Below are 15190 nucleotides of genomic sequence, written 5' to 3'. Positions count from 1 at the left end.
AACTGACCTCTTGCTTTTTTATTTTTTTTAGGAACCTGAAAGAAAGTGTTTCATGGACAAGATACACATGGTGCAGGAAATTGTGTTGACAGTCCAGAACATTTTGGAAGAGCTTGCAACCATCGGGGAACGGATAAAGAAGTAAACAAATCTATTTTAATACCACGTTTGTTTTGAATAGATTTTCATGCTGGTCTTCTTTTTTTTTTTTTGCAGCCTGTTCAACTGGTCTGTTCCCTTCATGTCGTGTCTGGCCTGCCTGGTCCTCTTTGTAGCCACATCGCTATTATATTTAATTCCACTGCGCTACATGGTGCTCATATGGGGTGAGTGCATTCACACCGTTGTGCAAAAAAAAAATGTCACGAAAAATGTTTGTGCACACACCCAGTTCGAGAAGCGCTGTGTGTCCTTACTTTCCGCCCATCATCTGATGAAGTGAAGTCTTTTCAAGATCTCTCCCATACACCTCTGCACATGTAACCAGATCAGACATCTGCAGCCGACGGGTTTGTAAGGAACACAAAGGAGAGCCGGCGAGCCGTATATAACGAACGGCGTGTCCTTGGGCGCTCCGAAGGCCCCGGCTCTCATTATCGAGTGTGGCGAAACAGCGCAGGCCGTCATCTCGGTGGTCAGGGAGATGCGTTGCCCTCCACGGGCTCTCCTCCACCGGCTCGCCAGCCCACAGCCGCTCTGTGTTTCCACGCAGCCTTCGACGCAATCGATAGCAGAATCCCTTCGTATCAAACAAAAACACGCTTCTCTGCCTCCCCTGTTAAACTCCATCCCTGCGGTTTTCAAGGCGAGCCTTTCAAGTTGCGCGCACAGATTTAGGTCCCGGGGTTCTTTGTCTGCGCGTTGAGGTGAAGCGCTCGCTAGCTGCCAGCACCCGACCGACCGCTTTTCCACTTATTTCCACGCAGTGTCTCACCGAGTTGCGCTCGAAAGTGAGCAGAAGTTGGCTCGTCTTTCCGAAATGAAACAAAACGGGGAACCCGCTTCGAATCGCCGTTCACAAATTGTGCTGACTTATATTTACAGAATTCCAGAAAAGCGACGTATGAAATTGATCAGATATTTGATCCTTGCGCATTCCTGAACCCATTCTTTCTTTTTCACAGGCGTTCACAAATTCACCAAGAAGCTGCGCAACCCGTATGCAATCGACAATAATGAGCTGCTGGATTTCCTCAAGAGAATGCCGTGTGATGTTCAGAAGGTAAAAGGGCCTTATTTTTCCATACAAATAGGGACCCCCATTCCCACAAGACGTTTGCATTATTTGCCATACGAGAATTCCCAAGCGTGCCGGAAATGCATCTTGTGGCTTTGTTTGATTATTAATGGAGCGACGCTTTTGTAAAGCGGCCCCTCGGCCCAATTATCCTCAGTGAGGAGATGTTCGGATGTGTCAGGTCGAGCCGAGGAGTGCTAACATTCAGGTGGCTGTGCCGCCTCGGGGAGTACATCACATACTTTCTTTTCACATTATAGTTTCTGCACAATTAATCGAATTCTAATCACGGTGACGATTTTGGCCGCCACGATGACATCTGCCTACCACTAGGGGGCGTACTCATGGGTCGAAATAACAAGCGAGCAACCACCAATCGCCCAAAAAAATGGAGATGAGGAACATGATGGAGTGCCTCTAAAAGGATCAACTAAAAATTCTCCATTAAAGCCGTGACAAAGTATTACTTTGTTACTTGGCAACGGCGGCTCTGCTGCTTGGTGCCGGAGGTCAACGAATGTGCGGCGCGACGACACATTAGCCTCGCGCTATTGACGTGACTGAGCTTTCGTAAAGATGTCGAGAGATTGGCCGTGCGGGGAAATGAAGTGCCACGTCGCTGCCTTCATCTCCCAGGTAGCTCACCCCTTCGCCGAACCCCGGGGGGAAAAAGAAATCCTGACGGTGCGGATCCAGGCGAGACTCTCTCACCCTTGATGTCCTCCCGCGGCAAAGACACGGCCAAGCCGTCTGTGATGTGGCTGGAGCCTGTCTCGTTTGAGATTTGGAACGGCCCAGTTGGCAAAACAAGGTGGCGGATGCGTTTTTGATTCCGCTTCCTTTTGTCCGTCTTCCTCCCCCGTTGGGATACTTTTTTGTTTTTTTTTGTTTCGGCTTTGAAATAGCACACACACGCACGGAAACAACACATTTTTTGAGAAAAAGCTCACGTTGGAAATAGCTTCAAGATTCTTGGGAGTCATCCCAAGTGCCTTTTATTATTGCTTGCAATAACCTTAACGTCATATACCCAAGAGACCCCTTGTAAGAAAGCGCATATTTTGTTTTTGTTGACTCGGAACAATTGTCGGATGCGACGGCAAAAAAAACACCACAAAGGCTGCAAACGGACTCCTGTCCTTCTTGCAAATGTGACTTGGCAATTAGCGGGCCGCGCCAATCTACAAAGTCGTCCTCAAACGCGGGACTTCTGACAACGCGGAAATGAGAAGCATCTGTCAGTTGTGAGCACGGTTTCATGTCGCCATGCACCAAGCTGCCACTTTGTTCCCGCACTCGCATCTCCTGTTTCTAATAGCGGGCCGCCCGGCTAATTAGCATAACGTTTCCTTACCTTTTTACCCAACACATTTGCCGCCTTGTTTGAGCGCCTGCCGGCGTGCTTCAAAAGCAACTTTTTAGCACGTTTGTTTTTAGCTCGCTCCCTCTTCACGACACCCCGTGATCACTTGAAAAAAATGTGCACCGCCTGAATCTTATTTCTTCAAGATTTTAGAAGGAGGAAACGCTGAAAACTTGAGTCTTGGGTAATTTGACATATGTACTGAATTGAAGACAGTAGATTTACTGACACAAAAATATGTGTGGACGTGTCTGTGGTTCATTTGGGTTTAATTAGTAGAGCGTAAACATGGTGACGCAGCATTTAGCTGTTATGCTGCACACAAACTGTTCTTTTAGTCGATATATTTTATTTCCGTCCTTTGTTTTTCAGAAGTTTATTTCTTATGACTGGACAAGTCTCATGGACACATACATGAAATGGAACTTGTCGTTGGCCAATTTGGTTTGAGGTAGGCTAGTCGCCAAATGAGTAACAATAATGTGAAGCTATTTCAAGAAGAGGGCCCGGCACGTTCGTCACTACTTGCAGCTTTCGTGTTTTTCCTGGACTTGGATTTTAGTTTTCTTCAGGGACGTAAGTTTCAGTAGCTTTGCAAGTCATCTCAACCGTTGATGTCCGCTTCTAATATTGTGATTGGGGCGCAAAATGAGGCGTTAGTACAAACACCCCTTTGATTCCTGAAATCCTTCCCCGTGCGTGATTAATCCCCTCTGCTCTCGTGTTTAAAAAATGATTCATTACATCGCAAGCCCGCCTTGCCTTTTTCTTCTCCCCGCCGCACCGGCTTCTCCTCAGGGGAGCCATTACCGTACGCTCGGCTGAGCTCGGATTACCTGGCTCCCGCTAAAAAACTCCCGCTTGTTTTTGCAGGTGCGCCACAGCGCACTGAGCGCGCCCACCGGCCGCAACCTGCCACGCAAGAAGAAGTAAGAGAGCAGCGGTCCGACCCAGTCCGCCTGACAAACAACGCACCGGTGCCACCCCAGCTCCACTGTAGCGCCCCGACTCGGCACCCTTCGCCCCCCCACGGCGCCCTCCGACTTGTGTTTGCCTCCCCGGCTGACAGCAGGAGGAGGAAGAGGAGGAGGGCAGCTCACGGCCCCGTCAATCATCAGCCGGGAGGTAAAAAAAAAAATCAAAATAAAAACATTGCCTTCGTCTTTGGATGTAATTTAATGGAGGAATGGGGCTTACCTCAGATATCCTCCTCTTTTTTTTTGCTCAGATATTCGCCCCAAGCTAAAGTTAATACCGGACTTAACAATTCATGGAAAACAAACGATGGCAAAATATTGCTCTTGATCCGTGCGCTAATATCATTAAAAGCCAACGAGCGTCGGCGTTCCTCTGTTTTTGCACTGCTGTCCATTTTCGGTAAGGATGTCGTATCTATGCTTTCAGTTAATTTAATCTCTGCAACTAACTTTTCAATCAATGCTATGTTATTTAAAATGAAATAAATGTACAAAAAAAATCTCTAACAGTTTGTCAATAATTTCAGCGATTTGCAAGCGCTGTACTGCCGGAGAAGTTGAGCTTAATTTGCCCGAAAAAAAAAATTGGGCAGAAGGTTCACCTAATCTGTGTATTCACCTGTTGACATATAGAGGGTAAGTATTTTCGAGTACTTTCAGATGTGATTCACATTATTTCGTTTTATACACTTTTGTTGGAAATTTTGATGTTCTGTGTTTTATTCTTTATGCAAAATGTGTGCTTTGGCGCAGCAAAAGTTGAGAACCACTGCTGCATTTCATTCCAGGAGGAGGACTGACAATATAAAATAAACATAGTCAGAGCTGATCTGAGGTTTGGGTGTTTGTATCTGCCGCGTGGTGGTGGTGGTGGGAGGGGGGGGGGGGGGTCTGATGCGACAGCCGCCCCCCCCTCATTCTCATCAGCAGTAGCCCAGTGGTGAAAGAGCATCCATCTGTCCTTTGTGCAGACTTTGATTGGCTCGGGGGGGACCCCGGTGGAGCCCCGGGCTATCTCTTTTTTGACAGGCTGATAGAGACATCACTTGGCTCTCCCAGGAACTGCCACCAGGGGTCCGTTTCAAAAGTGAGAGGGAGGTGTGGAGGTGACCCCCGAAGCTTCTCACTAGCTAAATCCCCCACACAAACACAAGACCCACCTTCAGGTGGTGGCTATGGAGGGGGCTGTGATGGGCTTTGGGTATGCCATCAGATCACTGGCGGAATACCCAAAGATGTGTCCCCTGAGAGGACTAACCAGTTTCAGTTTTGAGGGATTTCAATCAACTTCATATTGTTTAAAAAAAACTCAACTCGAACCAAAAACACTTACTGGCTCACATGGTTGCTTATTCATGTGATAACAGTTCACAATGCGCCCTAGTTGTTGTGCTTCCAAAGCTGTCAGATGTGTGCAGCGTGTATCAGCGAGGTCATTAGGAAGCCAATGGCCTCCTCCCACCGGATCATAACGAAGAGTGTGACAGCAGGGTCACGGCGGTTGTTGCACGCACTGGCGCGCGCGCTTACACCGTGAAGGCATGCCTTTGTAGTTAAAGAATTATTTATCAATGTGTTTGCTCCCGAAGGAGAGGATGAAGTGTCACAATGCAATATGGTCCGGGAATTCAGAGTTGGTCTCTGGAATTTTTTTTTTTACATGCTTGCTAATGAACATTTGAACCACACAGTAGCTAACATGGCCTCATCACTAATACTGTGGATGTCGTGGATATATATATATATATATTTTAATTTGTTTATTTATTTACTTATTTATATTTTTTGCACACCCATTCCCATATGTAGGTATGCACTTGTTTGAATAATGCAAAAACGATTGACAATTACTGCATTTTTGTGCACCCCATTTTGAGGACCCCCATTTGAAACTCCCCAGTAGTAGTTGTTCATGGTGTGACAGTGATGTCTTCATCTGGCTGTCAAAAAAGGAAGCGCCTGCAGCTGTTGCGGACCACCCCCCCTTCACACGCACCCCCCCAGAGCCTGTCACACTGCTTGTTTCCATGGCAGTCCTTCAGGCAGCACCACAGGCCCTCTGTGTGTGTGTGTGTTGTGTGCATTCGTGCGTGTGTGAGAATGTGCGTGAGTGTCTGTGTGCGGAACCTCATACAACCTGTTTTCCTCTCCATGCCGACGTTCCTCTGATGTTGAGCCCCAAGGCGGGCATCAAACTAGCGCGAGAGAGAGAAGGCCTCTAATGTTGCATGGTAAACATCTTCATTTGAATGGACCGCTCGTTTCGGCAGATCCTTAGTCACGATTACGTAGGACAAAGCGATAAAAGTTGACTTGAAGGCTTTTCTGTCACTTTAGTTTGCCGTTGACTCACAACTACTCAAGGGTGGAGTTTTTACTGTGCTGACTGCGCATGCGGGAAAGGAGAGCCACAATCACCATTGCACTTTTCCGCCAATTACTGAGCACCGGAAAAGCTGTAAAACATGTGACGCAGGAGCTGCTGACGGCCACAGCTCACGCCCACTCACACACGCAGTCTTGTCACATGCCAGGCCCCGCCTCCAAAAATAATCAGCCCAAAGCTAAGATAGGAAGGAGTCATTGTATGTTTTATTTACACGTCGGTGGCCATATTTAGGTATTCACTGAAAACATTGAACTGGATTGCTGATTGTTTAAAAACCACACGGAAGTTTAGAACTAAAATTCAATTCATGCATGCCTCTCGGTGTGTGTGTGTCAATCTTAAGTGAGCATTACTGGCAGCTATGGGGTGTCACTGGCATGTGGGTGTACCATTTTGCGTCTGGTACACTGGGAATAGAGCCAAACGGAGGTAACAAAAGAGGCAAAATGGTGACTAATAGCAGTTTACAGCGGCGTTACGACACCATAATTCTTCCAAGACGACGATGGCCTTTAAGTGCCCGCATGAAATCATTGGCCTTTAAAAGCAGCTCTCCGAGGGCCCCGCTCATTAATCCATTCAACCGATTCCGCTTTAATATTATTCCCAGCGCATTCAAATGAAGACAACAGCTGGGCTGGCTGATCCGGGATCAGAGGTTTGCCAAGCCCTGACACCCGAGGACCACGAGTGGCTCACTTAAAGATGAGGTCACATGGGAGGCACTTGCCAGTCCGCTGGAATTAGAACAGCAGGCACGTTTAGCTTCTCAGAAAACAATACAAAGAAAAATGTCAAGACTTACAAAGAAAAAATCGGATTTAATTGCGTAAGTAAAATGATCTGTTTTCAACGATATGGAGTAAAACTAAGAAATACAGACATGTAAAAAAATTCAAGTATAATAATAAAATATTGGCATTTCCCTATAATTAATAGTGACATAACGTAATGTGATTCGTCGCCTCTTGAGGAAACTGTGCCATTTTTTAAAATTATTTTTTTTTCCCCCGTGATAAATCGGCGTCGGCGAGTCTGGCCACACAGCCCGAGGGAATCAGGTATCATTAGAGACGTGAACGCATCGGCTTTTTGTCTCTCTGCGCACAAGCGTTCAATATTAATAGGCTTTCATCAAGGACGCAATTAGGACGCCTCCTTTTGACACCTTCTATAGGCTGCAGATGAATAGGAATATGCCAGGTCCCAAGGAAGGAGCGTGCTGGGCAAAATTAACAGCTCATGACAGTTGGGATCTGATTTACGCACAAGACTAAAAAAGTACATTATTGTTAGTAGTTGTACAGGACACATTTGTAATTCACAGCCGGGGGTGGTTTGTATATTTTTCCGTATTTGCATGTGATTAAAACGAGCCCCGTGTTGAACAACTTTGCAAAACCGTGCCATCAAGTTGCATCAACTCTCGACTCCCGGATCAGTGGGGCGTTTCCACGTGGGGCAGATTGGGTTCAGAGTTCCTAATTGCTTGCGTGGTTTTCTTCGGCTTCCTTCCGTGTTCCCAAAACTGATTGGCTGTGTTGCTTCTCCACCTGTAGCAATCGTTTGAATCATTCAAATCGTTCAACGATTACCGTCATTGACATTAATGCTAATTCCTCCTAGCCCATCTATGGCTAGACGCATCATATGTTAGCATTAAGCTAGTTTACCTGCGTTAGATGAAATTATGAAACATAAATAGATTTTTCTTAGGTAAAATATGTGCATTGGCGCCATAAAGGTTGGGAAACACTGCAATAGGCAAATGGGGGGGAAAAAAAATGTCTATGGTCCTTTTAAGCAAGCAGCAAGAGACCAATTAGTGAGTATCTCTATTCAATTTCTCCATGGCTCGACTTGGAGCAAAGTAGGGAGGAGGGGGTGAGTAACGGGGGGAGGTGATGTTGGAGGGGGGAGGAGTTTTGAGACACGCCGACAGGAAGCCAGAAAACAAAGCAATCATCTGGGCGCGCTTGCCCTCCTCTCCCCTCTCCTCGGCAGCTCCAATTACGAGGCTCCTCTGGCCGCCATCAGTATGCAGCGGGGCCGCCCGCTCTCCTCCACTCGCCGCGGGCCATTGAATACGTTACCTCCACTGTGGGGCTCGGGGCTCAGGGAGCACGGCGCCCCCTAACCCCCCTGGATAATTTGGGATTCCTGGGCTCCTGCCTGGCAGAGGCGGAGAGAAAAAAAAACCAAATAAAACACCTTAGATATAGAAATAAGGTTGCCTTGCAAATATCTAGAGAGAGTGTGATTTATTGATTTGTTCATTCCTCCACTTATTGTTTGTAAATCATTACTGAGGCGATACCACCCACTCACAGTGGAGAATTGCGCTTGGGTAAAAGTTTGGGAGTAGCGCATTATGTAAGTGTTAAGTTAACACAAACTGAAGTGCGCTATTGTCATCCAAATACGAAAAAAGGAACCGTGCTTTTTTTTTTTTCATCATCTCAAATAGTTCCCCGACGTTGCCAAAATGTCAAACTATTTTCATGATCAAGCATTTTCATCAAATCATCACAAGAATTAAGAATTATAGCACACTTTATACTTGAGTGAAATTAGCCTGTTTTCATCTTGGTGCCATCTTGAATCGGCCGTGCACTGCCAAAGCTAATTTATTTAATTTTTTTCTCTCAACTTGAGTGCATGGAAAGTGAACGTGTGAACCTCAAAACATGAAGTCGGTAAAAACCTGGATTTTATTTTCACCTGTCGAGGCAGCGCTTCATTGTCGTGTCAGCGAATGCTTTCACCTCTCAATCTGCGGTCCGGATGATTGTTCCGTTGTGATAATGTCAAACAATATACATGATGTATGTAATATGTAGCGTGATGTCATAGGCAAAGTGAAGTAATCCACTTAGAATGATTAAGAGGCCCCCTTCTTTCTTCTCTGTGCACATTCAAGGCTGTAATGAAGGACTGCTCCATAATGGTAATGACGCTCCAAATATTCTCCATATGAAACAAAGCACGCACACACACGAGGATGAGGAATGTGACACGCTCGTAAAGTATCATCTGCTGTAATGCCTTATGACAATGTAAGATTAATGAGGGTGCATTGAGCAGTGCTAAAAGCGGCACCTGCTCCTCTAATCATTTTCATACGCCGACTCCCCGCTGACACACTAACCTGCCGCCGCTCCTCGGCCTCCCGTACCCTCCAAAGAGTTTTTCTTTTTCTCCAAGGACCGCCGCGGTTACCTTTTCTAATGCGGCCCACATGTTACGTCGGCGCGCTTTTGTGCTCTGCTTCGTCTCATTCCCGCCTGCTAGCTGACCCCTGTGGCCGCCGCAGCCACACGCTCTCACTTAGTACAGCCCTTTTTGAATGTGCAAATACTGAACCTCCAAGATTGATAAAAAGTGGAAGCAAAAGACATGTTTGTTTTTTTGCATGAGCCACTGTTAAGTGGGTCCAAAAAAAATGATTTACTTCTTCTCTCCCGCCAGAATTTGAATAGGTCTAGTGTCAGCAGAGAAAGAAGATGCTAAAGTGGATCCAAAGAGATGAAACATTGGCCAGAATTTACATTTCAACAGGTAAGTTGATTCAAAATAGATGCGGTGGAAACTCCAAAATGTTTATTCCCTTGAATCCCATCATTGATTAGAGTTGACGTTTGTCATTTTTGTGCTATGCTTTTGTTTCATTTTCTTGATCAGGCCAATTTGCTTGTTAACCCTGCAACCAACCAATCAGCACTCTCCAGGCTGTCTTGTCAACCAATCAGCACTCTCCAGCCCGTCTTGTGTGCCTCGTTGTCACATCAGTCTGTTTCTTTTTTACTCTCCAGGTTTCCATTCCTTCCTTTACAATGATGTCCTAATTCCTCTGTGGTGGTGAGTTTCATTTGTTCACTTTCTATCTACTTTGCTGTTTTTGAAAAACTGAACTCCCCCTTGCCTGCGTCCCTGCACTCTTGTCCAACTAATTCCAACGTACCACCATGACAACGTCCCAAACATGACAGTATCCCTCACCCTGTTCCCAAAAACAAGCCCTTACCTTAACCACTAACCCCAAGTCATAGCCATGTTACTGCACCAAACCTTGACCCTTGACCCGAACTCCCCTAATACTATCACAAAGCCAACTGATTAAAATAAACATGCTTTAAAGACAAATCCTTAACCATCGCCCTAATTTATTTTTCTTCATGCAACCAAAAGGACCCTAATGGCAACGTCTAACCACAAACCCCAACCCTAAAAACCTCCATTGCTCTTGAGCCCAAAAGCATGTACTCCACAAATTCTCACAATACATAATTGTTCTATCTTCACTTCCATCACAGTGTGCCCACGAAAAAAAAAAAAAAGAAATAGCCCCTGATGAGGAAAAAGCTTCTGTGGGTTTGTTTAAAAGAAAAAAAAGTTATTTTATTTGTGTGTGATTCTTCTCCATTGACCTGCAGGGCATAGCCACACACAGGCATCACACGAAGGATAATAACATAATCAAGGACAAAATGTAATGGGAGTGGGGCGGGCGTGAGAGAAAGCACGTGAGGAAGAGAGAGGGGGGGGGGGGGGGGGTATCTCTTTAAACTTGTGTCTCATCTAGTAGACAGGCCAGGGAGAGGTGCCAGCAGCTATTCAGTAGAGAGCGGGAAAGCAGGTCATTGGAGTCATGGCCGCTAAGAGCAGCCGTGCTATAGAGTGCCACTGACAGCCAAACACAAGGCCATGGTCTCATCTGGGTGCACCGCCCCCAAAATTTGGAGACCCCAATAGGCCGCTGACAAAGATATCCTTAAGAAGGCCATCCCGAAATAACTAACCTTGAAAAAAGGGGAATAAAAATGTGTCAAATATGCCTTCTGTCAGGTGGATGGAGGTTATTTATGTAATTTCAGAACCTAACTTTTTTTTGGGTCGGTGCAGCATTCAGTGGCAGCCCCAGATTCAGAAAAAAATACCTTATGGTTTTTTGGGGAATTTTGTGTTCTATTGTGAGTCCAGTACACAAGTTTCAAATTTGATCGTAGTCGGACAATTTAATTTAATTTTAAAAGGAAAACTAAATCGGCTTGTGGTGGACATTTTACTGTGAAAATAGTCCAAAATAACTGCCTTAAAATAAAATGGCAGACTTCCTCTCTCTCTTTGGGCAAGGGTTTTTGAGACTTTTTGGGTGGCTCTACTCATGATAGACATGCCTACCAAATGTCATGTTTTTTGTCTTATTTTTTGGTCCGTGAGCTTTACACATGATATGGGGGGGACGAGGGCGAGTGGGTATTCCAACCCCCCCCCACACACACACACACATTGCCGGGCGACCACTCGTCACACACAGACAGGAAATGGACAGCCACTTTGGGGAAATCCAATTGGCTTGTCGTCGGCTGTGGGCAAGATTGAATCATGAAGACATTTGAGGTGATTTAATGGTGTTAACATGCGCACAGTGGAGCTCCGTGGCGTTAAAGCTACACGCGCTTTCTTGATGATTGAGTTGGCCGTAAAATCAGTCACTTCTCCAGAGTCTGTTTGACTGCCAGAAATGGATGGGCATTATCAGGAGTTGTGAAAGTGATCCGTTTTTACACAAACTGGTGATGGATTTCGCTTTTAACAGCCACTCTAACTCCACTGGATCTCAATTCTTTCTTTGCGTGCCGTTTCAACTTATGGTGGGCAACGAAGTTGGCCGTTTTTCTATCATTTGAAGCAATCTGTCGATGGAAGTCAAATTGCGAGGATTTCAATAGAAGCTGCCGACAAAGGATGATATCTTGTGTGTGTGGTTTTGTCTGAAGCTAGTTATGTTAATATTTGCTAGTCGCTATAGTTTAAGTGTTGTTTATGGACATGGTACTCATTTTAAAATAAATATAGTAGTTATTTTTGTCCTACAGTGTCATTGCAGTATTCCGTTTTATGTTGTCATAAGGTTTAGAATGATTGGAACGTCAATGCTAATTAGCCCGTGTAGTGTTTCTCATTATTTATTAGCATTAAGCTAGCATAACTTTAATTAGAAGTCTACGCTTTGGTGAAATATTTTGGTGGGTAAACAGACGTAATGTCTTGTTTTATGAGTCCATTTTACAGTAAAGAGTGACAGGAAAATGCCTTGAAGAATATTTTTAATTGTGTTCGTTGTGTGTGGGAGGAAGAAAACTTTAAAGAAACTACATTAAGATTTCTAATGTAGAATTTTCACCAAACATCCCGCACGATAAACAGATTGATCATTCATCTTATCCTCCCAAAAAAGGACTTCATCCCTTCAAGTCCACGCGGCAAACACTTTCACCATCGTCTTGTCGCTGATGAGCTGACCACATCCCCGGAATACTTCACAAGACAAATAATTGAACTCTTCAACAAGCCCCCTTGATGGACAAAAATTGCTCCTCTAGCCACCACTTCTGCTTCTCGCCTTTGTTCTCCAAAAGCAGCAACAGCGACCAAGTGACCGTAAATGAGGAGGCCTTTTGCACCAAACACACCTCGCAGCCATGATAACACATAAGAGCGCCGCCGCCGCTTACTTGCTTGCATTTACGCCCCCAGCTTGGCTGATTTTTGCAGCCATTAGAGGCGGCCCCGGCGTGTTGTACAAATAGTAATAAAGAAGCCTTCAAAAGAGATATGTGATCTTAAAAGAGTTGTTTTATCCTGGCACGCCGTGACTGATGCCACCATCAGCAGTTAGCAGCAATCAAGGCAGTAAAATAACCAAGAGAGGACCGAGCGGATGCTTGGAGTTTTCTTTTTTTGGTCAATAGGTGGCAATGTGCACCCGCAGAAAGCGCGTGTTGCCCGAGGACGCTCGAGGGCTGTTCAGTGGATTTAATTAGACAGAAACAGATACTCACATGTTCATTTCTCTGCAGCCTTTCTGTTAAGGAAGGGAGGAAAAAGAAAAATGCACTTTACGCTCCAATGGCAACTGCACATACGCTCGGTGAAAAAGGCCAAGTGTTAAGACCCAGCTTCACACCTCCTGGAGGCGGCGGTCATTATTGCAGGTAGAACTGTCAGAATAGCAGGCTAACGACTAAAATACGCTTAAAAAAGATGGGGGGGGTGTAGAAAGTATTGAAATGTAAGTCCTAAAGACCACACCCAGGAAACTTTAACAAAGAAAATTCGGGTAACACCTACTGCCAACACTTTGAAGTTAATTTTTAATGAATAATAATAAAAAAAGTTAGACTCTGACATGCAAACCAGAAATGTACAAATATGAAGGTTGATAATTAAAGCATTCCTTTGGTCGTCTTTTGTTTTTCCCCTCGGGGTTGCAATTCCAGATTTGAGGCGCATTCATCCATTATCTAAAGCATCTGTAAAAATATGTTTTAAAAAAAAATCACAACAGAACTAAAACAAAGTAAAATGGTATTTATTCAAACGTAGATGGACCCAACACAAAAAGCCAAAGAAAGAGCAAAAGCCAACAATTTTATTCGTCAAACGACTCTATCAACAAAGTCTAAAGAATCTATTCAAATTAAAGACTACTACTAAAACTATTCTATCACCAAAATCTGAAGAATCTATTCAAATTAAAGAGGAAATCAGCCATTTTGTTTTGAGGCAACCATTTAGGGCGAATTCGTACTTTGACTAACTTGGAAGGGAATCGGAAACAGGTATTCCAGAGAGTCTCTTATAACATTTCTGCTTTTTAATGTTGAATTCAAATCCATCAAATTCAAGCAAGAGACCACAGAGTGGGACAAAAGAAAAATGTTTAAGGAAAAAAACAAAAGGATTCGCTCTAATTGAATCAGACGAAAAATGTGTCAGTGTTAGTGACATTGGGGGGGACAAGGAGGAGCCAGAGGAACAATAGTCCGAGCAATAGTAGTAGAAAGAGCAGCTTGGCCCGAGCGCTAACCTTCACATGCATATTAAAAGCGAGGCGCCACCTCATGCAAATGAGAATTTGCCGGCGAAAATCAAGCCGGCCATTGAAGTCGTCGCGGTGAGATCGCCGCGCCATAAATAGTCCATTTGGCCGCCGGCCAGCCAGCGGAGGGACGAGGGCGTGAGGAAGAGGGCCTTTATTGTGTTATGACAGACAGACACCAGGCGCGCAAGATACGGGCTTTCCTTTCCACGTTAATTAAAGAAAGGATCAATTAACAGTGATGAAAAAGCACGGCGCCGCGCTGCCTCGCTGATAGGCCAATCAAGCCTTGAAATGCAGAGTAGTTGGCATGTTTTATCTCTCACAACTTAATTGCAATTTTCCAGAGGGGATGACGTGATCAAAATGACTGCAATAGAGTGAGCTGCACGCAAGTTAGTCCTCATTTGATGCTTCCCTGATTTCTTGACGCATTTGTGCGTGTACGTGTGTGTGTGTGTGTGTGTGTGTGTGTGTAGATATACGTTGTGTATATAAGTATGTGTATTATATATGTACCGTATTTTCCGCACTAGAAGGCGCACCTAAAAACCTCCAATTTTCTCAAAAGCTTATAATCAGGTGCGCCTTATATATGGACCAATATTGAGCCACTACAGCAGGCGTGTCCAAAGTCCGGCCCGCGGGCCAATTGTATATATCTTATATATGGACAACGTTTCCATATATTCATTGATGGTGCACCTTATAATCCGGTGCGCCTTATATATGGACAAAGTTTTAAAATGGGCCATTCATTGAAGGTGCGCCTTATAATCCGGTGCGCCTTATAGTGCGGAAAATACGGTATATATATATTTATATATTTAGCATTGGGTGTTGCGCTGAGGTGCAGCAACGTTGCGCTGAAAGCAAAATATTAGCGTCCATCATTAGAGGCAGCTAATTCTGAAAGGAATTTCCTTTCAGGGTTTTTTTTTTTTTTTTTTGGGAGGGAGGAATCAAATTAGCCAGCCAGACATCCAATTTGTGGTGCGGTGTAGTCAAATGTGGCTAGCAGACAAAACATTACATAACACGCACAGAAAGGGAGGGTATTGTGCTGATGAACGGTTGACAAACTGCAAATCCAATGCGAATAATAATATGCGTCCATTAAAAAGGCTTGTTAAAGTAATTGTTGGTCAATAAGCAAAGCGACGCGTGTGTGTGTGGAGCAAACAGTTTCCCCCCTGGGCTAAATCATATCAGATGAACTATCGACAGCATCCCGTCCGTCAATAGCGTCGGCCCTCCGAGGCCTGCCTATTTGCACGTTGACTGATTGACTGTTTCTTAATAGACACATAATTGGTGACAAAGACCTTGCAATGAGGTG

General features: G+C 44.9%; 1 protein-coding gene across 2 annotated transcripts in view; it reads left to right on the top strand.

Moving 5' to 3' along the window:
• The window catches only part of mctp2a (multiple C2 domains, transmembrane 2a), a 157750-nt gene that overhangs the window by 24895 nt on the left and 117665 nt on the right, over positions 1 to 15190 (top strand). The window contains exons 20-25 of one of the 2 annotated variants that reach the window (XR_005098410.1): positions 32 to 141; positions 217 to 326; positions 1125 to 1222; positions 3474 to 3725; positions 4105 to 4213; positions 9435 to 9524. Coding sequence is in view for 1 of the 2 variants with exons in the window: in XM_037255448.1 (XP_037111343.1) it covers positions 32 to 141; positions 217 to 326; positions 1125 to 1222; positions 3474 to 3533 (378 nt within the window). In the remaining variant the exon portion in view is untranslated. Of the gene's footprint in view, positions 1 to 31; positions 142 to 216; positions 327 to 1124; positions 1223 to 3473; positions 4085 to 4104; positions 4214 to 9434; positions 9525 to 15190 lie in introns of those variants that run through there. The other variant, XM_037255448.1, reaches the window with a different exon arrangement.

The sequence above is a fragment of the Syngnathus acus genome, chromosome 6 (genome assembly GCF_901709675.1).
Source record: "Syngnathus acus chromosome 6, fSynAcu1.2, whole genome shotgun sequence".
Taxonomy (NCBI): Eukaryota; Metazoa; Chordata; class Actinopteri; order Syngnathiformes; family Syngnathidae; genus Syngnathus; species Syngnathus acus.
The sequence above is the reverse complement of the archived record's forward strand: the minus strand, read 5'-3'. Positions and strand labels throughout refer to the sequence as shown.